The 21,059-nt window shown below is 36.6% G+C and overlaps 3 protein-coding genes across 3 annotated transcripts; 2 read left to right on the top strand and 1 right to left on the bottom strand.

Moving 5' to 3' along the window:
* Positions 1-2,992: 2,992 nt before the first annotated feature.
* eEF2 (eukaryotic translation elongation factor 2) lies at positions 2,993-7,195 on the top strand. The gene is made up of 6 exons (XM_014247203.3): positions 2,993-3,144; positions 3,555-3,668; positions 3,785-3,885; positions 3,982-4,509; positions 4,944-5,640; positions 5,829-7,195. The coding sequence occupies exons 1-6, from the start codon at positions 3,142-3,144 to the stop codon at positions 6,918-6,920; spliced, it is 2,535 nt and encodes an 844-aa protein (XP_014102678.1). The 5' UTR covers positions 2,993-3,141; the 3' UTR covers positions 6,921-7,195.
* A 2,395-nt stretch (positions 7,196-9,590) lies between these two features.
* On the top strand, positions 9,591-14,026 carry TTLL3B (Tubulin tyrosine ligase-like 3B). Its single transcript, XM_014247134.3, has 3 exons — positions 9,591-10,970; positions 12,203-12,978; positions 13,791-14,026. The coding sequence occupies exons 1-3, from the start codon at positions 9,617-9,619 to the stop codon at positions 13,887-13,889; spliced, it is 2,229 nt and encodes a 742-aa protein (XP_014102609.1). The 5' UTR covers positions 9,591-9,616; the 3' UTR covers positions 13,890-14,026.
* Positions 13,958-21,059, bottom strand: TTLL3A (Tubulin tyrosine ligase-like 3A). The gene is made up of 3 exons (XM_014247092.3): positions 19,667-21,059; positions 16,997-17,509; positions 13,958-15,333 (listed from the first exon to the last, which is right to left on the bottom strand). Exons 1-3 carry the CDS (start codon positions 21,057-21,059, stop codon positions 14,075-14,077), a joined length of 3,165 nt encoding a protein of 1,054 aa, XP_014102567.2. The 3' UTR covers positions 13,958-14,074.

The following is a 21,059-nucleotide window of genomic DNA, read 5'->3' as shown; positions in this document are numbered from 1 at the left end:
GGATGGCGGTGGCACAGAGCGTCGAGTTGTGGTGCGTAATGCCTTGGTAAACGTTTGCGGATATGTCCGCCAAGTGCGTGCTGTAGTTGTTGCAGTTGATTTGCTTAAGAGCAACGATGTTGATACCGATACACTAGCTGGCGGTGGTGTCTGCGGAAAGCGATGTACACCAACTTTTTCGTTGATCAAAGTTAATAGTGTGGCCGAGGAGACTGTAATGGTGTTGGCGGCAACGGATGTTTGACTAATTCTGATGCAGTATATCGAAGAAAGCTATTATTCTATTGGACGAAAGAAATAATATTTAGAATGGGACTATACATACATATAATAAATAATTTGCCAGCTGATATTATACCTATACACATATCTATATGTATCTATGAATATATATATGCTATGTGATTGTACATATTAAGAAATATGGTTACTTGCACCACTGCATTGTTGGCCGTTCACAATCCATATTTTTTTGGCAGTAAAATATGTTTTTAGTTTCGTATGCCGCTCCCACCATACAACTCACCTGTTTGACTCACTGCAGTAGTTGTTCGCACGCTTTGCTCATGTTATTTTCATACGTAGATAAAATGTTAATACTTTTATTTATTGCCAAGTCTTTTAATGTAATAATCTAGATCAATATCTCGATAAAAACAAAAAAATTATATTTGTTGTTGTTCTATGTGGCTAAAACAATAACAAAATATTTGGAAATTTTGGTTGAGGTGGTCTGTTGCTGTGGGGGTGCTCCGCTCCAGCATTCCCACCACGACCACTGTTGCTTCTTCGTTAAGCTACTTCTGCCTTGCTTCTTTTCTGCCTTTGGTAGCAAATCTCTGCCGCGTTGGTTGTTTGGTTGGTTTTTTTTATGTCTTATTGTATTCAGTAGCAGCCTCGCTGGCTCAAGTTTTTGTTTCTGTTTTACCACTTGCTTTCTTTTTTTTGTCTATTGATGAATCGAAATTAGTGTTCGATGAATATGTTTTCTTTTCCTCACTTCTTCTTACTTCTAATAAGCAGATGCTATAATTTAGTTTAATATTATTTTGGTTATTTTCTATGTTTTATTCCTTGTCTAGGTATTTCTTGATTATTTTGCACTTCACTTACGCACTTCTCTTCCTACAAAAGTTTTCTTTTCAACATTTGTAATTTTTTGCCGTCCTCTTGCTATCGTTTTTTCACTTTTTCATAGCTTTTCTTCGCACTTAAAAGGGAATTTTGTTTTCTCTGCCTATTTTGTAAATCTCAAAAATGCAATTTTGATTTTAACCGGAAAATGTTGCTTTAGCTGGGAGCGAAATGAAATAAACAATTTTCCTTGTTTTTTTTTGCTTTAAACGAGAAGATGTTGAAATATTATGTAAATTCAAACTATATTTTTCTGTCTTCTTAATTCTTGTTTCCTTTTCAACTTGATTGTCACATGGCACCCAGCAAGCAATTGGCTTCAAGTTCAACCACTTGACGAAAGCTGTCAACTTTGATAAGTAGTAACATGAGATGTTTACATTGTGTATAATCGGTTTTGGGAATATGTCTCAATCGTACTGATCTCAAATTTATGTGTACAAAGGCACCATTTTTATTCTAACAACTATATTCAATAAAATATATATACAATTTTAATTGTTTCAGAATTTGTGTACTTATCAAGTGAATGTTGGATCCCTGAATAAAAATAATAATCACAATGTGTTTACCATACAAGAATTTCTGTTTACAAGTTCTTTATGTGAAATATTACGATTAACTTTCAAACTTTCTGAGGACGTAGATGAAATTTTAAATGATTAATATACGGATCGTGAACTATCTGACTGTCGTGAAAGGAATGTTATAAGAAGAGAGTATATTGCAAATTAAAATTACGAGCGGTGATCACAGGATTCATAATATACTGTGTTTGTCCTATATTCAGTTGCTTACATCTAGCTTCTATTTCTTAAAGATCACTTTAAATTTAAGTTTTTCTCCACAATATAACGGCATGCGATATTCTAAGCCAATACCTGAACATTTCTAAAGCAGAAAATACTATAATCCTATATGGGGACTGCACACGGTCAGTATATATTGATCGCGATCCAGAATCGTGATATTTATTGAACTGTAGGCAGAGAATGTAGATATATATTTTACATGATGTAGGTTGCAATATTAATGGATTGCGATCCATATCGCATAAATTAAAATATTTTGAAATCCGAATCGCGGATCGCACGTTAAATATTCAATATTGAGCGCCCGATCCACAACATTTTGTATATAAATTTGCGAGATGACGGAACAAAGTAAAAAATAATTTCGATTCGTTCGATATATAATTCTTTATAGTTATATATACGTTTAAACATTTTCAAAGATCCAGTGTATTCTTTACAATGGTTGCCAGCATTTTTTGCTCCAATGCTTTCTTTGACTGTTTTCTTGACAACTATAGAACCTTTTCCTCAGTTTTCTTTCGACATTTTATAAAAAAAACGACAAAAAAAAGTAAACAAATAATAACTTAAAACTATTTTTTTAACGTATTTCTTTCAAAAATTCGATTATTTCGAATAATTACTGACGCGATAAGTATTGAACGTATATCATTTACTCACGATCCAAATATCACAATAAATATTGAACGTGTGACAAGCGCCTATGGCTTACCATAAATTGTTTTTCAAATTACAGCACTGTTAGGAGATGTTCGGTGTAATTTGAATCCACCTCTCTTATCGAGAGTTGCCTATTGATAATTTCTTATGAATTTTTTTAAAGAGATTAAATTTGTTAATTTACTAATATGCATAAAATAGGGTTCATTGAAAATGTACATAGTACATATAAAATAACGCCATTTGTTCAACGGTTTCATTTGTTTACGAGTTATTAAACGTTTTATAGCAGTCCTATTAGAAAAATATGTAATAACGTTGCAAATGTCAGTCTGTGTTTGAAAGGTGTGTATATAATGCAACCATGCGTGAAAAGAGGGTTGGCAACACTATGACTCCGAAAAACGTGTTGAATTGGTTAGGTGCCCGAGCTGTTGGTGGTGGATTTGTCCGTCGTTCTTTTTGCCAAGTACACGATTAGAGGCGTGTAGTGTTTTTAAAAGTTGGTCAGAAAAATCATTAAACATCCAAAATGGTATGTAAAAAATATATCAAAACTAACGCAAAACAGAAAGTAACAGCCCTAAATATTAAAATGTGCGGATTATCTTGAGCGGCATTGCGAATTTTATTATGCAAAATTGGATTTATAAAATCTTATGGGCTACATAATGGCGAAGGTCGTGTGTTCGTTTGCGTAGACGAGGTACCAACGATATAATTTCCTCGGGTCAACCGCATGACGTATGCAGTTTTGTACAAAGGAATCTCTCAAGGCCAACATTTTCAAATTTAGAGCTGAAAATTCTGTTTTTCATGCATGAAAATGCATTAATTTGTTAGCTGATGTTAATATTTGTGCATATACTTATGTCCTTTCCATATAAATTAACTGCTGCGTGTGTGCTGATGGCGTGATGAAATTGTACGTGTATGTGTTCACAGGTCAACTTTACTGTCGACGAAATCCGTACCTTGATGGACAAGAAGCGGAACATCCGTAACATGTCCGTCATTGCTCACGTCGATCATGGCAAATCAACTTTGACCGATTCCTTGGTAAGTAAAACCATTACAATTTGTTGAGCATACACTTTCCTTTTCGTGTTATGACGTCAGCAATAGCTATTTCACAACCTGTTTAATAACTAGATATTTTCATTTATTTGTTGTAGGTGTCGAAAGCCGGTATTATTGCTGGTGCCAAGGCTGGTGAAACCCGTTTCACTGACACCCGTAAGGATGAACAGGAACGTTGTATTACCATCAAGTCAACGTAAGTTTGAATATTACATATATATTATTTTATATACCATGTTGTATACTTCTAATGACTTCAAATTTAATAAATTACGTATCTGCATTTCAACAGTGCCATTTCTATGTACTTCGAAGTTGAAGAAAAGGATCTTGTCTTCATCACCCATCCCGATCAGCGTGAAAAGGAATGCAAGGGTTTCTTGATCAATTTGATCGATTCACCCGGTCACGTTGATTTCTCATCTGAAGTAACTGCTGCTCTACGTGTAACTGACGGTGCCTTGGTCGTCGTCGATTGCGTGTCTGGTGTATGTGTACAAACCGAGACTGTATTGCGTCAAGCCATCGCTGAACGTATTAAGCCAATTTTGTTCATGAACAAAATGGACCGTGCTTTGCTTGAATTGCAATTGGAAGCTGAAGAATTGTATCAAACTTTCCAGCGTATCGTTGAAAACGTGAACGTCATTATTGCTACGTATAACGATGACAGTGGCCCAATGGGTGAAGTGCGTGTTGACCCCTCCAAGGGTTCCGTCGGTTTCGGTTCTGGTCTGCACGGATGGGCTTTCACTCTTAAGCAGTTTTCCGAAATGTACTCTGAGAAATTCAAGATCGATGTTGTCAAGCTAATGAACCGGTAAGTCTATAAGCTTAGTTATCTCATACTTCCCGAGTTAGTTATAAGTAGGTTAGTAGTAATATGTGAGAGATGTTATGCTTTTAGCACAATTTGTGTTGCACGCAAGAAATATGCTCAATTTAGACTTGTCTAAATAGCTATATTTCTAATGACCGTGCTACAAGTGCAACGCCAATAAAAGCAGATTAAACAGGTATGCTGTTTCTGCGGCACCAAGATCGACGTTTTGTAACGCTGTTCTGGAACCTCTTTCTTAATGTTCAATCGGAATAAGTTGAAGATTTGTCGAAATAATTATATAACATGTTAGAAAGTAGTATTAACAGGGTGTGGTACAGATAAGGTGATGAAGATTATTTATTACCTATAAATGCATTTCTTGTTGTTATGCAGTGCTTAATACATCATTTTGTGTTTCGTCTTTATTAAAGTCTATGGGGTGAGAACTTCTTCAACGCCAAGACCAAGAAATGGCAAAAACAAAAGGAAGCCGATAACAAGCGCTCCTTCTGTATGTACATCTTGGACCCCATCTACAAAGTGTTCGATGCTATCATGAACTACAAGAAGGAAGAAATCGGTACTTTGTTGGAAAAGATCGGTGTTGCTATCAAGCACGAAGATAAGGACAAGGATGGCAAAGCTTTGTTGAAGGTTGTTATGCGCACATGGTTGCCAGCTGGTGAAGCTTTGCTTCAGATGATTGCCATTCACTTGCCTTCACCTGTGGTTGCTCAGAAATACCGTATGGAAATGTTGTACGAGGGTCCACACGACGACGAAGCTGCCGTCGCCGTAAAGAACTGTGATCCTGATGGTCCATTGATGATGTACATTTCCAAAATGGTGCCGACTTCTGATAAGGGACGTTTCTATGCCTTTGGTCGTGTGTTCTCCGGTAAGGTCGCTACAGGCCAGAAGTGCCGTATCATGGGCCCCAACTATGTGCCCGGTAAGAAGGAAGATTTGTACGAAAAGGCCATCCAACGTACAATTTTGATGATGGGTCGTTATGTTGAAGCCATCGAAGATGTGCCTTCCGGTAACATTTGCGGTCTTGTCGGTGTCGATCAATTCTTGGTTAAGACCGGTACCATCACCACATTCAAGGATGCCCACAACATGAAGGTGAGCTATGTGGATTATTAAATTTTAATACTAAATTGTTTTATGATGATTTTTACACAGACCTGTTCTGAAAAGTAATGAGCGATTTGTTATTTTTTCTGATATTTTTTTTATATTTCGATTGCATTGGTTTTATTTTTTTGGCAAAAAATGTAATAATATTTTTGTATTTTTATTGTGGCTTTTAGGTGATGAAATTCTCCGTGTCACCTGTCGTGCGTGTTGCCGTCGAGCCCAAGAACCCTGCTGATTTGCCAAAATTGGTGGAAGGTCTTAAGCGTTTGGCCAAATCCGATCCTATGGTGCAATGTATCATTGAAGAGTCTGGCGAGCATATCATTGCTGGTGCCGGTGAATTGCATTTGGAAATTTGCTTGAAGGATTTGGAAGAAGATCACGCTTGCATTCCATTGAAGAAATCCGACCCTGTTGTATCATACCGTGAAACCGTATTCGAGGAATCCAACCAAATGTGCTTGTCCAAATCGCCCAACAAGCATAACCGTTTGCTGATGAAAGCTTTACCTATGCCTGACGGTTTGCCCGAAGACATTGACAATGGTGATGTCAGCTCCAAGGACGATTTCAAACTTCGTGCCCGTTACTTGGCGGAGAAATACGATTATGATGTGACAGAAGCCCGTAAGATCTGGTGTTTCGGTCCTGACGGTACCGGCCCTAACTTCATTTTGGATTGTACCAAATCCGTGCAATACTTGAATGAAATTAAGGATTCCGTTGTTGCTGGTTTCCAATGGGCATCGAAGGAAGGTATCATGGCTGAAGAAAACTTGCGTGGTGTACGTTTCAACATTTATGATGTGACGTTGCATGCTGATGCTATCCATCGTGGTGGTGGTCAAATCATTCCAACAACTCGTCGTTGTTTGTACGCTTCAGCTATTACAGCCGGACCACGTCTGATGGAACCCGTTTACTTGTGCGAAATTCAATGTCCCGAAGTTGCTGTCGGTGGTATCTATGGTGTATTGAATAGACGTCGTGGTCATGTCTTCGAAGAAGCTCAAGTTGTTGGCACACCTATGTTCGTTGTCAAGGCTTACTTGCCCGTAAACGAATCGTTCGGTTTCACCGCCGATTTACGTTCCAACACCGGTGGACAAGCTTTCCCACAATGCGTGTTCGACCATTGGCAAGTGTTGCCCGGTGATCCATGCGAACCCAGCAGCAAACCATACCAAATTGTACAGGATACACGTAAACGTAAGGGTTTGAAGGAAGGTCTACCCGACTTGGCCCAATACCTCGATAAATTGTAAGCGCACGAAGCTGTCAATTTAGTATGTGTTTGTTGATGTGCGCCGAAGAGAAGAAGAAATTATACAAAATAATAAAAAGATAATTACATAATTACAACAATATAAAAATAACATACATATATATTTTTCATAATTTGAATTTGAGGCACATGGAACTGTAGTAATTAGTTGATCGGAGCGCAATTTCAATTTGATAATTTGTGTAAGCGATTAATTTCAATGTACTGCATACTTTTCTACTTTATTTTAATTAATTTTATTTAATGTGACTCAAATATTGGTTGTTTTCTTTCTTTGTTTTTGAAAGTTAAATTTGTGAATTTGTTAGGCGTTTAAATTCTATTAGTTCCTTTATGGAAATTGATTTTTCGCAATTGCCGAAATGTTAAGTCGTTTAAAATCGTTGCTGGGAAAATGTTTCTTGTTTAGGCTTTGGAGTTTTCCTCAGTTTTTGAGATGTCGATCTGAATTCTTACACACCTACTTTTCTCTACAAGAGGCTGCTCATAAGTCGGAACCGCCGATATCGGACCACTATAGCATATACATAGCTGCCATACAAACCGATCAATCGAAATAAAGTTTTTGTATGAAAAAATCTTATTTGACAAGATGTCTGCACGAAATTCGGCATGTATTATTGTCATAGGTAATGCTATAATCACCGAATGACTAGCATATAGCTCCCTTACGAACTGACCGATTAAGATCAAGTCTTTGTATGGGAAACTTGATTATTTTTATTATCTTCACGAAATTGGGCACCCAAGTATGTTGTTGTCGTTGTTGTAGCGACAGAATTCTGCCGAGTTGACAGTCCTTGGCCGGAATAGATCCGGGTCCGTTCTGGTTACGTAGACCCGACTGTCGTGGGAACGGTATATTATTGCCTAATGCAATTCTATAATATCCGAACATATTGTTCAGATCGAACGTCTATAGCTTATAAATATGTAGCTGTTACACAAACTGACCGATCAGACCAAAGTTGTTGTAACGGTTATCTAATCCCCGCTTGGGTGGTAAGTTTAAGTTTGGTTGTCGTCGTCGAGGTCTCTAACGGGAGGCCCAGGAAACGAGCTGTTTCGACGATGTCGGACAATAGGGAGAGGTGTGTTAGATAAGTGCGGTTCTTTGGGCATGCAAAGAGAATGTTAGTCTTCGCATGACACTCATTGCATGCTGGACATATATTTAGTATGTCGGGGTCGATTCTGGACATCTAGGAGTTGTGCAGACGAAGTCACCGTTTTTTGATTTTGTTATTTTTTTATTATTTATTTATTTTTTTATTTTATTATTGTTTATTTATTTTATTAATATTTATTTATTTTGTTATTATTTATTTATTTTATTATTATATATTTATTTTATTATTACTTATTTATTTTATTATTATTTATTTTTTTATTTTTTAATATTTTTTGAATATATTTTTTATATCTTTTATATATTTTTTAATATTTTTTTTTATATTTTTTTATATTTTTATATTTTTTTTATATTTTTTTTATATTTTTAATTGTTTATTTTTTTTAAATTTATTATTTTTGTTTTATTTATTAATTACTTTTAATTTATTTTTATTTTACTTATTAATTATTATTTTATTTACTAATTATTATTTTTTATTTATTTATTTTTATTATTTATTTATTTTTATTATTTGTTTATTTTTATTATTTATTTATTTTTATTATTTATTTATTTTTATTAGTATTTTTATTTATTATTATTTATTTATTTTTATTAGTATTTTTATTTATTATTATTTTTATTATTTTTTTATTAATTTATTTATTTTTACTTATTTATTTATTTTTATTATTTATTTATTTTTATTATTTGTGTATTTTTATTATTTATTTATTTTTATTATTTATTTATTTTTATTAGTATTTTTATTTATTATTATTTTTATTATTTTTTTTATTAATTTATTTATTTTTACTTATTTATTTATTTTTTTATATATTTATTTTTTTATATATTTATTTTATTTTTATTTATTTTTTTATTTATATTTATATAAATATATGTTTTAAATTATTTGTTTAGTTTTAGTATATTTTTTTAAATTGTTTTTTTTTTTGTATTTATTTATTTACTTTTAGTATTTTTTTAAAATTGTTTCTTTTTATTATTTATTTATTTAGTTTTTTTCATTATTTATTTATTTTTTATTTACCTATTTTTTAGATATTTTTATTTATTTGTTTGTTTTTTTTTTTTTATTTAGTTATTTTTATTTATTTATGTGTTTTTTCATTTATTTATTATTTTTTTTATTTATTTTATTTGATTATTTAAAAAATAATTTTTTTGTTTTATTTGTTTTTATTTATTTAGTTTTATTTTTTTTTTTTATAAATATTTTTGTATTTATTTCTTAATTACTTTTTTACACGCAGGTCTACGTACCACCATGGACCGTGTTTTAGGCAATAAAACACGAATGCAATCATATTTGAATCTGTCCAATTATTGGGTATGAAACATTTCGTCCATTAGAAATTTGGGTGCGCAGATCCACGTTTTTTGAACACTCCAACCACCCTCGACTTTTGTTGTTTTAAAAATGTATCCAAATGCGATGTCTCTTATTATTTACTAGCTTTGACTTAATATAATATTTGTTTTAGTTTTTTTCGAGGTTTCTTTCGTAATAATTGATATCGGTTATTTTGACAAATTCCATGGAGAAATTTCACAAATGGGATTTTTCACCAAACTTCATTCAAAAAATTGTAAAATTTTCCAAAAAAAAATTTTCGGCTTCTGCTTCTAAATTTGTTGTAAACAGAATGCAACGTTCCTCAACGTCTTGGCCAAATTATAGAAACCAATACTACAATCCCGTCTATAAAATCCGTTCATTAATACAAACACTGGACGCCGAGTTGGCGGCACTTTCACATCGTTGCGCAGTTTCAAAAATTAACGTCTTAAATCCAACCACAGCGAACGTAAATTATATACTTGGTCACACCAGCAGCGGCTCGAAATACAAAGTCTATCCGGAGGTGAATAAAAGTATGGCGATTTTGAGTGACGGTCAAGCGGTCAGCGCTGCGCAAACGCGCACGCTATCGAGCATCTATCGCTCGCGCGTGATCGATGCTTTTCGCAATCGGCGCATATTCACCGTTTACGGTAATTACCATACAATCAGACGCGCATTGCTGAATCGCGGTTGGTTGGAGAAATTGGCACCGAATCGTTATCCGAAATTGCAAAGCCTACCCGAGGAGGTATTGCTGCAGCATGCTAAGCGTGGCAATGACTATGAAGCGGTGGCCATTTCGAAAATTATAAGTCACTTTCCGGCATTTTTCATTTGGCAACCGAAGGCACAACGCGATGCGCATACGGATGTGCTGCCGCTGCGTAATCGTGTGCGACGCGGCCGCAATTTGGATTTTTCTACCAAAGTTGGTTTGATTGGTTGCGCCGAACAGCATCAGTGGTTCCATCAGCAGGGCGTTTGCGGTATGAGTCATCCACGCTTTTATCGGCTCGGTGGTAGTTCGGAAGAGCGCATGGCATTCATAGAGGATTTTCGTCAAACCCAGTGTCGTAGTTTACTCAAATATATCTTGGAGCATGGTCAACGTTTATCGGAGTTGGCGGATCCGGATGAGGGTACAGTATCGATATCTGTGGTACATTTTGCTGTGACAAATTTGAAGAAACATTTCGATGAATTCGAACATCGTACACTGGATGACGACGGCGTAAAAAATACGGAAAGTGAAAATCTCGAATGGCAGAATTTTATTGTGGATTCAAATCAAGTTATGCGTAATAATGCCAAAATTAAAGTGACTGTACCTTTGCTGGAGGAGGTGTCCAAACTAAGTCGTATTTATTTGACTAAAATAGAAGACCGCCGCCGAGATTACAAGTGGGACGGTTGCCGTAATCTGTGGATACTGAAGCCAGGTTATCAGTGCCGCGGCTTGGGTATTATCATACGTAGTTCCATTGATGAGATTTTGCAATGGGCAACCAACAATCCCCAAAGAAGATATATCGCACAGAAGTATTTGGGTAAGTTAAAGTTAAAGTGTAAAGAGAAAAGAAGTCTAAGCAGTTTTAGGTTGCTGTTTGATTGGGAATAGTATTTGTTTATTTCAAGTAGTAAATTAACATCTTTTTTGTAAAACTAAACACTATTTAATTTACCACATGTGTCACTACTTCATACTGTAAACTACTCCATCAAACCGGCTATGCAAGATTGAATTCGTTTTATACAAAATCCACCTTGTAAGAGAACATTTTCTTCTGATTTGTCGAAGGATTTTGGCAAGGTCAAGCTGGGGACGTTACTAAAAGACATTGAGCGATCTTTAGATTAAGTCAGTTGAATAAGCGGTCGGTAATAAGTAATTTATCGGTCCAATCGGTTTCTGTAAGGTGGCGCTCTCTCTATCTAAGACCGTCAAGGTCTAGTATGGCATATAGAAAGATCCTGTAGGTCTGCACTGGAACTCCGTTTTAGATTACAGAATACGCCATAATGGCTGCGTCCTATAGATATAATACTTGATTATAACCCTTCCTGGGAATGTTAGACAGATGTTCCAATGACTTTCTATTATAGACGAGAAGCTGGTTTACATAAAACCTGAGTGTAGTTCTTTATCAAACCAGTTATGCAACATTTAACTTTACAAAATCCACCTTATAAGAGAATACTATCACTTGATCTGACGAAGGCTTATGAGATGGTCAACCAGGGACCGCTGCTAAAATACATTGATCTATTTTTGTTTTGCAAGATGATTGAATGAGTGGTCGGCAATAAGTAGTCTTTCCTTCAAGCGGCTTCTATAAGGTGGTGCTCTGCAAACTTAGGATCATCGCGGACTAGCTGGGCGCATAAAAACTAGCTGTAGGTCAGCCAGATATGCACGTTACGGAAAATTACAAAATGTTCCGCAATAGCGGCTCTGTAATGCTATTCTGAGATTATTCGGAGCTCGTGTACCTAAAATCCCTTAAATACCCTTGCGCTATAGCGTTACCACGCTAGATATGGGTTGGGTCTGAGTTATCGATCAAATAAAAACAGGCCTAGCCAAATCTTCGAAGAGTATAAAGTCGTTTACATAGATCTACGATTACTTTGGGAACATACTGGTAGTAACCCGTCTTATATTTATTATAGAACTACAATAACTACTTTTGATTTTACGAAATCTAATTTTCCTAAAACAAATCTAATTTAAAACAATTTATTAAATTATAAAAGTAACCAAATCTTTTTTAACCAACAGAACGTCCACTCCTGATACATAAAACCAAATTCGATATACGTCAATATATGCTGCTCTCCATTAGTGATTGCACGCTATCTATATGGTTATATCGAGATTGTTACTTACGCTTCAGCTCACAGGAGTTCACCATCGATGATCTACGCGAATCGATACACTTAACGAATAATTCGGTACAGAAGCGTTATAAGAATAAACCAAATCGTGATATGCGTTTGCCTAAGAACAATATGTGGTCATTGGAACAGTTCAAAGTCTATCTAAAACATTCGAATGCCCCCGACAATATATGGGAAGAGCGTATCTATCCGGGTTTTAAAGAGAACCTAATTGCTGTTGTGATGGCCAGTTTAGAGGAGACTGATTTTGTGGAAAATTCGTTCGAATTGTATGGTTGTGATTTAATGTTAGACGAACAATATAATCCGATATTAATTGAAATCAATTCAACGCCGGATCTATCGCCATCCACAGACGTGACGGCACGTATTTGTCCTTTGGCATTGAAAGATTTGGTGAAAGTCATTGTCGATTTGCCGCGTAATCCACTTTCGCCCACTGGTAATTTTGAACGTGTCTATGAGGTTAACTATAAGATCAAAAGAGATTTCGATCCCGAAGTTGGTTTAGACATTTGTGGAAAAGCAATGACACTATTTAAACAAACAATGATACCGCAAAAGAAGACGCCAATTCGTTTACCGACCAAGTTGATTAAGAAAACAGAGCATGCAATAAAAGTGCCATTGAAGCGTTTAAGAGGACCAGCCGCACAGGTGAGCGCCTTGATTTGTTCAACTTATTTTATTTTTGCACTAAATGCTGTGTGTCTTTTTGTACTTTACTTCAAGAACACAGGTCTGTTTTCTTATTCAGTTTTAGTTTTAGAGCTAGATATGGTCTTTTTAGCTGTGGTGAGATTAAATACAGTTCATTTTCTGGTAGTAACATTCAATAGTCTTTACGTCTGCCACGCTATAGTAAAAATTATTTTGAAAGACGATGTTTTTTAGTGGTTCGTACATATACAACTGAACGGACCGCAGAACCAGAGCTGCTGAAACGCTGACTCTCTTCGTGATTGAGGCTAAAATATCTCGGTAGACACACTTTCGGCAAACCTAACGAAGTTGCTGGGATTGATATTACTTGCTTTTTAAAATTTACTTAACGCGCTTCGGCGAACTAAAAGAGTCTATTGATACATATCTAGCGGGTTTTGGGAATTAGAAAAAACCAGCGTTCACAGCTGTCCAAGTGGGAACCTGGGTCACCTTTAGTCAGGATCCTCCCTACCATCTAACCTAACCTAATCAAAAACAAACAAGAATAATGTAGACAGAAGACTAATTGTTTGAAGTTTAAAAACAGGTTTTCTTAAGCTCTGGTTTATATTCAAGTTTAAAATTGAAGACGATAACTTGTATTAAGTCCAGTTCTTATAGATATTGATCTTGGCTACTTTTATTAGGTAGGAAAATATGTAATTGCCTACATAGTCTTGCCTTGGATCAGTCAGCGGCTTAATGCATGATTTTTTCGATTAAAAAAACGCTTTGAAAGCTAAAAATTTCACTTTTCATTCTAGAAAAATAAAGCACATACCGACGCTGATGCAATTGAAAACAAAATTCTCAAATCCGCCGCTAAAGAAGCGCTAGCACTACGCTACACCGCCCCCAAGTAAGAAGAAGGTGAAGAAGAAGTCGAAATTGTTCAATACCTAATGTTCAAAAGTTTAATAAAACACGCATGCCATTTTATAACAGTTAAGAACAAATTAACTAAGTGGAACAATAATAAAATTTTTATATAATATAACAATTGTTACTCTGATATATGTACGTATATATTTGCGTATGTACCGTTTCTTTAGATTTTTGCTACGGCGTTTGTTATTGAAGCTGGCTTTTGAAAGTTCACAGATGAATTGCGTGAACGTTCCGCAACAGTTAAGGTCGCTGCTGTGGGCGCAACACCGATCAACGCTATTGGCGTCTTTTTGCAAACGTAAACGCTGCTAGCGGACTTGGTGTTGCTGGCATTAGCGGCTAGTCGAACGTTATGACGCCTCGAACGCCGCCAAGTCACAAGCTTGCGTCCGACTGTGCGTATACTAGCTGAAGCCGTCATTTTTGCTGCGAGTTGAGACGCGTCAGTCGTGTTGGATTTCGTTTGTTTTACCAGCAAGGACTTGATTGATTTTTCGTTTACGCCTGTGGTCAAATCATGCACTACACTTCGACTGCGTGCCATCTGTGTTGACCCTTGTGTTTGTGGCAATGTCAATGACTGCGGCTGACCTTTTAACCTACGTAACATTTCCACAATATTGTCAACGCTTTTACTTTTGTTCGCGTGCGCCGAAATACTGACCGCGGCCGCTAGTGCGTCGACTTGACTGGGCAATTGATCATTGACCTCGACCGGCGTTGGGATGGTACATTTCTTAATAATAAATTTAAAATTTTTATCACTTTCATTATTCGTGCAGCCCGCTCCGACGGCAGTGTTAAGGCGTGGTCCACAACTGCGGTGCCGCTTCATAAGCGGTACAGCCGTTTCCTGATCTTTTGTAGTTGCGGGCATGGTATTAGCTTTACCGGAGAGATTCGTGAACGACTTACGACGTAAGCCAACCTGTGTGCGTGGCGTTTTCAATAGATTTGGACAGATCATAGCAGGCGTTTGCGGTGTTACATGATATTTGCGACGTGCATTTTGCACCATTTGCATTGGTGTGGGCGAAGTGTGAATGACTGCACCCAAAGCGGTGATACCTCCAACAAGACCACCACTTATGCTGCTGCGACTGCTATTTCCCGCCTCCATTATATACTTCTCCACATACTCGGTAGCATTGAAGGTGGGCATAGCCTTGTGCACATTCGAGATGGCTGGTGTGATGGTGGCACGATGTCTGTAACTGTGTCCGCTGAGTAATGGACGTTCACGTTGCTGATGAAGATAGTGGTGATGATGATGATTATGTGGCGCTTTGGTAATGATTTGTTTGCCTTTAACGAACAGATTGAGACCCATATAGGCTGGTGTTGGTGGTACCACTTGGCGGTAGATAAGTTCAAAGTTACCCATATCCGCTTTGGGATCCACGCGTCGATCAATGGCAACTGCGAAGGAAGAATGCAAGTAATTAAAGACGACGACTGTGAGTTAAGAAAAAGGTAAATATTTAATAATAATCCATAATATAAATACACTTAAATTTTAACTAAACCTATCGCTTTTAATTTTTACCAACCTACAAAAGGTGTAGTAAAATAAAGTCCCCTATTTTTGCAATAAATTGAAAGTTTTATTTAGCATAGTGAGAATGCTCCGATTTACGTAAAATATGCATCATTTTGTTCAATAGCTTGTTTAAATTTTGAAGTTAATTTCATAATTTCATTCTCATAGAAGAAAAAAATGGGACAGTTGATTTTCACAAACTTTTCTTAAGGCGTATTTTTCACCACCAAAATCATGCAACACAGCGCACAGGTAGTAATCACTTGGTGCCAGATCCTAACTATAAGCTAGATGCATATGAATATCCCAAACAAGTTTCGGAAGCTTTTGGCGAGTGCTTATCACCAAACACATGGCCAAACCATACTGGCCGTCAGTCCTGGCTTGGCTTACCGCGATTCGATCAGGACCGTTTTTTTCGATATCGTAGGTGATCACCGGTGGTCATTCATATCAGAAATGAATCGATTTTGTTGAGATTCTCAGTTCTATATTCAGTCCATGAAGTTTTTTTCGTTAACTTGCGTGGCATCAATATCTTGACATTTAAATTACCCGAAAGGAATTTACGAAACCAAAATTGCTTATGATTGACTCCTACAGTATCAGGATTATAGACATTATTCACATTTCCAAAGAAAAAATTTGGTGTATATTTTCTTTGCTGGTGTCCATCTTTGATGCGTGCTACAACAATACCGAGTAAAGAAATCGGAAAACCATCTGGGCTTAGTACAAAGCCTTATCTTCCGAACGAATTGGCGTAAACCGATGACACTTACACAACATTAGATACATAATACCAAAGCCATATATTAGCAAAATAATGGATTTTTTTTTACTTGAACTAGTATACATACTCATATGTGTATCGGTTTGTTTTACTAAATCGATCTGAGTGTTATATAAAATACTAGTTTCGATGCTCAATTATTCGTACCAGTACCACAACCAATACAAATCTCAGTGACATTACTAATATCAGTACCAATACCAATAAGATTATAAATGCTTATGCAATATTAATTCTAGTTCCAATACCATTATCAATACAAATACTTATGTTAATATTAATACCAGTACCAGTATATTGTAAATAAGACTTACGGTACAAGTTAACAATACTAGTACCACTATAAATACCATTACCAATTCTAGAACCACTAACATTACCAGTACCACTATCAATACCATTATGAATATTAGTACCACTAACATTACCAGTACCAGTATTGATACCATTACCTTTACTTAAACTAGTATCAAAACTAAATAGAAGTTCATTTCAACAACCAATATTAACACTATCATCATTATCAATACTAGTACTGATACAATAGCCATACCAGTTCTAGTATTAATTATTATACCAGTACCAACACAAACACCATTACCAGTCTTTCTACTAGAATCAGTTACCAAATAAGTACCGATTACAAGTATAAATAAATAATAATAATAATAAATAATCAGGTAAATGCGATAAATCCGTAACAGTACGTGCATTATATTACCAGTACCGATAACAACAACCATCCCTACCTTTTATCACATCCTCCAGACATTGGGGGCACATACGCGCTGTCACACTAGTTGTCGCACCCAAATCGGGACTTGAATTGATTTCAATTAGCCAAGGATAGAAATTCTCGCATATCATAAAATCTGCACCAAACAATTCAAAAGTATTCGGACGACGATCCATATTTTCCTGCGACGACAACATCGTACCCACAATGGCTTTCTTCATGCCCGGATAGATGCGTTCCTGCCACATATCCTGTTTGCCGATTTGACGCAGATAAGCTTGAAATGAGTAACAATCCCACATATTCTCTACGGGCAAACGTTTATCGCGCTTACCGTTGTTGTACTTCTTCTGAATGGCATGATTCGTCAGATGCACTGATTCATGGTGATTACTCAAGCTATACTCTTGCGAGCTAAAGCGCAGATAACTCTCCTTGTACATCCAAACAACCAGCGGTTGTACGTTGGTTATGAGAAACCACTGGCGTATATCGAACTTTGTATGGTGAATAATTAGCGGTCGTTCTGCAAGAAAGTTGTAGGTAAGTTTTTACAAAATCGTTGTATGTTATACATATTTACATATAGATATGTATATATTTATGTATCTATATACCATACTACAGTATATACCACATAGTGTAATATATACTCGTATGTACTATATAAACTCGCTTTTGAGAAAGCGCCGTCAAGGACACTGTAAAGTAAGGTTATGTATATTTCTTGTTGCTATCTGTTGGGTTATTGTGACGCCAGGGCAAATACTAGAAGTTGGCATTTGTTGAATGCTCACGCAACTTTATGGTGTCATGACAGGAAATTAGGCTTATTGCCAACCTGTTGAAGTCGTGCCATTAAAACTGAAAGTTCATTGATTTTATGCGCCCATCAACCAACACTACCAAGCAGGTGGTAGTACATACATATGTATTTATATTTATTTCTTTATATATTGTACATTGGTGTTTTTCGGCTGCCGCGTGCTGAAGCCAAATCATATTGTGTAGGGTCGTTGGCAATACTCGAGTATGAGGGCTTATGATGTAGTGACTGATATTTTTAGGCACTCGTGTCTGTATGCATGTAATTATGCTTATATTTTATTATAAACTATATCACTTTCATTTCGCTTGTATTGTGTTTATTTTTAAATAAGCGGTGAAAGTACGCTTTACCGTCGCGTTGTTGCCCCTTAGCTTCGACCTATCTGAACTCACGTGCAAGCATAACGCCCCTATGTCACACTCATGTACATTTACATATATATAATTTCTACGTGTGCATGCGAGATTTTCTCGACGCGTGCGTGTATTTTTACCACATTGAGCATTTATTTGCTATTCTTAGTCATTTTAATTTTTATTACATTTATAGTTCCACTGAAAATTGCATGCGCTTATTGTAGGTTGGAAATTAAATAGAAAATGTGAAGTCATACATTATTATAATTTTGTGTAAGCAGATTTTCATCGACTATTTTTATGAGCTTCCTTACTATTAAATTTCGTAACGTAGTGAAAGGGATATATGTATATAATAAAGCGTTATATTCGAAAAACGCGGCTCAAGGGTCCAGTACTACGATGAGACTATTTGTCAATTAATTAAGGAGTATTTTTTTTTGATGATTTAATCCTATTTGGTTTGGTAAGTAGCAGTAGTAAGAGACCTTTCATATTTGTTTTTTTGGAATAGCTTCTCTTCAAGACTGTCGTGAGTTTGTTGTTATTCAACAGAAGCCTCTGCATCGGCTCAGGTTTAAATGACTTTTAAGGTTATGTTAGGTTGGCTAAAACAATTTCAAAATTTTTTTTCGTGTGTTTGTCAATTCCAGAAACGTTCAAGTAACAAATATTTAAGAAGTCGCTGAACGTCAAAAAGACTTTTCCTATACAGGATGATCCTGCTTAGTAGAAATCCATTTACTATGAGAAGGTGCGTAGGACTCCTATTTTCTGGGCTACTACGATTAGATAAACAGATCCAAAACAATTGAGCCTTTGTCTATCTAGAGTGGGACAGAAACTTATAAGAAATCAGCAAACGGATTGACTCGGTTCATTTGAGATTTAAGGTAATGATATCCGGCGAACCAAGCCATATCAGATGTGCAAGACTAATCTAAATAACTAGTTGTTATTAGGCCTTATAATGCTCTCCAGACGCTACTACGTTCTACTAATACCTCTGCTATTGCCTGGGAATTTTCGTTCCTACCAAAGTCGGATCAAAAAACCATGGACTGATCCAAATCGGTCAAGGATTGCCAGCACGACAGTATTCCTATAAATAAGTCTAGGAATGTTTTCTGCTGCTATTTGCTGGGATATTTCGTTCCTATGACAGTCAGATCTACAAAACCGGAACGTTCCCAATTTTATATCCGACCAAGGATTGCCAGCTAGACAGCATAACTTATATTAGGTATGATTTCTGTTGTTACGACAACAAAACAACTACAATCAACATAGCTCGCTGTCATTTTTCTAACGATTTCATTATAGTCCATTTTTTAGTTTCTATTTCCATTATAAATCTACACAACTTGTCAGGAGTTTGCTAGTTCTTCAATACCAGAATGTATGAGGAGAAGATTTAAACGAAACATTTTAAAGAAATTCAAAGGTCTCTCGTAATAATAGTCAATGTTTCTGGCAAACCCCGTAGTAACACACTTACCTATATACTTTTGCACCACATAACGACTCTTCGAACCGATGGACGGATTTACAAGCACTAGAATTTTCTTCAAATTATCCATCAATTGTATGCCACGTCCACGACACTTATTTGCCGGCTTTACGATCCACAAATTCTGATAACCATCCAAGGTGTATTGCGGCCAAAAGTTTTGCAGATGCTCCAACAGTTGTATGGTCAGTTTTATCGTATACTCAGGAGCACGTGTAGGTTCTGTAAATATTTTCGCTTCCTCCGTTACGACCTGCTGATGCTGATGAAAAAAGACATCCCATTCATGTTCCCACACACGTGATAGCTCATCCAAATCGATATCTTTGTGTTGACAACTATCCAAGTAATCGCTGCAACGCTTAATTGCAAAATCTATGCTATTATATGGTACAGTGCCCATGGTGGAGAAAACCGAATCGAGACCCTTCCGACGGTAACGATCCACAACGACGCGTATGAATGCAATACATGCAGTGAGCTTGAAATTATCCATAAATTCGGCCAACTCTTCCAGGCTCCAAACATTGTAACAACGTGGAAAATACAACTCAGACATACCCTCCTCGTAAAACCAATGGAAGTCCTTCAGTTGTGCACACAAACCCTCCTTTGAAGTGAATGGCGCGCGATGAAATTTATTAATAATCATACCCGGATTTTTAGCTTGGTCTATATAGTCACATTTCTCCTTGCGATTCGTCCATAAAAAGTCGATAGGCATGTGTTCAAGAAAGCGCGACATAATATTACGTTCACACTTGGCAATATACTGACGACGCGTCTCGCCCGGTTTGCGTTTGGGCAAACCTTGCGCCAAATCGTCATATGTTACTTGACACACACCCGTTGGTATTTGCTTGCGATGCACGTCCAATTTTTCAATCCAACCGCGTGCCACAAGCGCATTGCGTACGGAATGAAAAGAGCCGCGTATGGTGAAGGTTTTATTCTGCTTGACCGCCTCTTGTGCGCGGCGACGTAACTCATTTAGTCGATCGGTTGTAATCCAAGTGCGACGATTACAGTAATTGCTAGGCGGTGCGCTGGGTATTATCTCTTTACCGGTTGCGGTGGTGATTGTGGCAGTTATCGGTTTGTTAGCTTTGCTGAGGGTGGCGGCGGCTGTGGCAGTGATTGTTAAGGTAGCTGTAGTTGTAGCATTGGTTGTGACCACTGTGTTAGTCTCTACATGCGTTGTAGTCTTGAGCGTTTTGCTCACTTTAAAGGGCGCGGACTCGGCTGGTGTCGACTGCGCTGGTTCGGTTGGTTGCAGCGGCGTTGGAACGGTATCCAATTTTCCATCTGATGGTGGTTGCTTCTCAGCGTTGGCTTCTTTCTTGTAATTCCCGTTGGCATTTTCACCGGACTTTTCATGCAT

Source organism: Bactrocera oleae, chromosome 3 (genome assembly GCF_042242935.1).
Source record: "Bactrocera oleae isolate idBacOlea1 chromosome 3, idBacOlea1, whole genome shotgun sequence".
Taxonomy (NCBI): Eukaryota; Metazoa; Arthropoda; class Insecta; order Diptera; family Tephritidae; genus Bactrocera; species Bactrocera oleae.
The sequence above is the reverse complement of the archived record's forward strand: the minus strand, read 5'-3'. Positions and strand labels throughout refer to the sequence as shown.

Excerpts from the sequence above, each read along its gene's own strand:
- TTLL3B (XM_014247134.3), top strand. The coding sequence starts at position 9,617 with ATGGAGAAATTTCACAAATGGGATTTTTCACCAAACTTCATTCAAAAA. Across the intron at positions 10,971-12,202 it reads TATCGCACAGAAGTATTTGG|AACGTCCACTCCTGATACAT; the intron begins GTAAGTTAAAGT and ends TTTAACCAACAG. Across the intron at positions 12,979-13,790 it reads TAAGAGGACCAGCCGCACAG|AAAAATAAAGCACATACCGA; the intron begins GTGAGCGCCTTG and ends TTTTCATTCTAG.
- TTLL3A (XM_014247092.3), bottom strand. The coding sequence starts at position 21,059 with ATGCATGAAAAGTCCGGTGAAAATGCCAACGGGAATTACAAGAAAGAA. Across the intron at positions 17,510-19,666 it reads TGTGGTGCAAAAGTATATAG|AACGACCGCTAATTATTCAC; the intron begins GTAAGTGTGTTA and ends ACTTTCTTGCAG. Across the intron at positions 15,334-16,996 it reads TCTGGAGGATGTGATAAAAG|TTGCCATTGATCGACGCGTG; the intron begins GTAGGGATGGTT and ends CTTCCTTCGCAG.
- eEF2 (XM_014247203.3), top strand. Across the intron at positions 3,669-3,784 it reads CAACTTTGACCGATTCCTTG|GTGTCGAAAGCCGGTATTAT; the intron begins GTAAGTAAAACC and ends TATTTGTTGTAG. Across the intron at positions 3,886-3,981 it reads TGTATTACCATCAAGTCAAC|TGCCATTTCTATGTACTTCG; the intron begins GTAAGTTTGAAT and ends GCATTTCAACAG.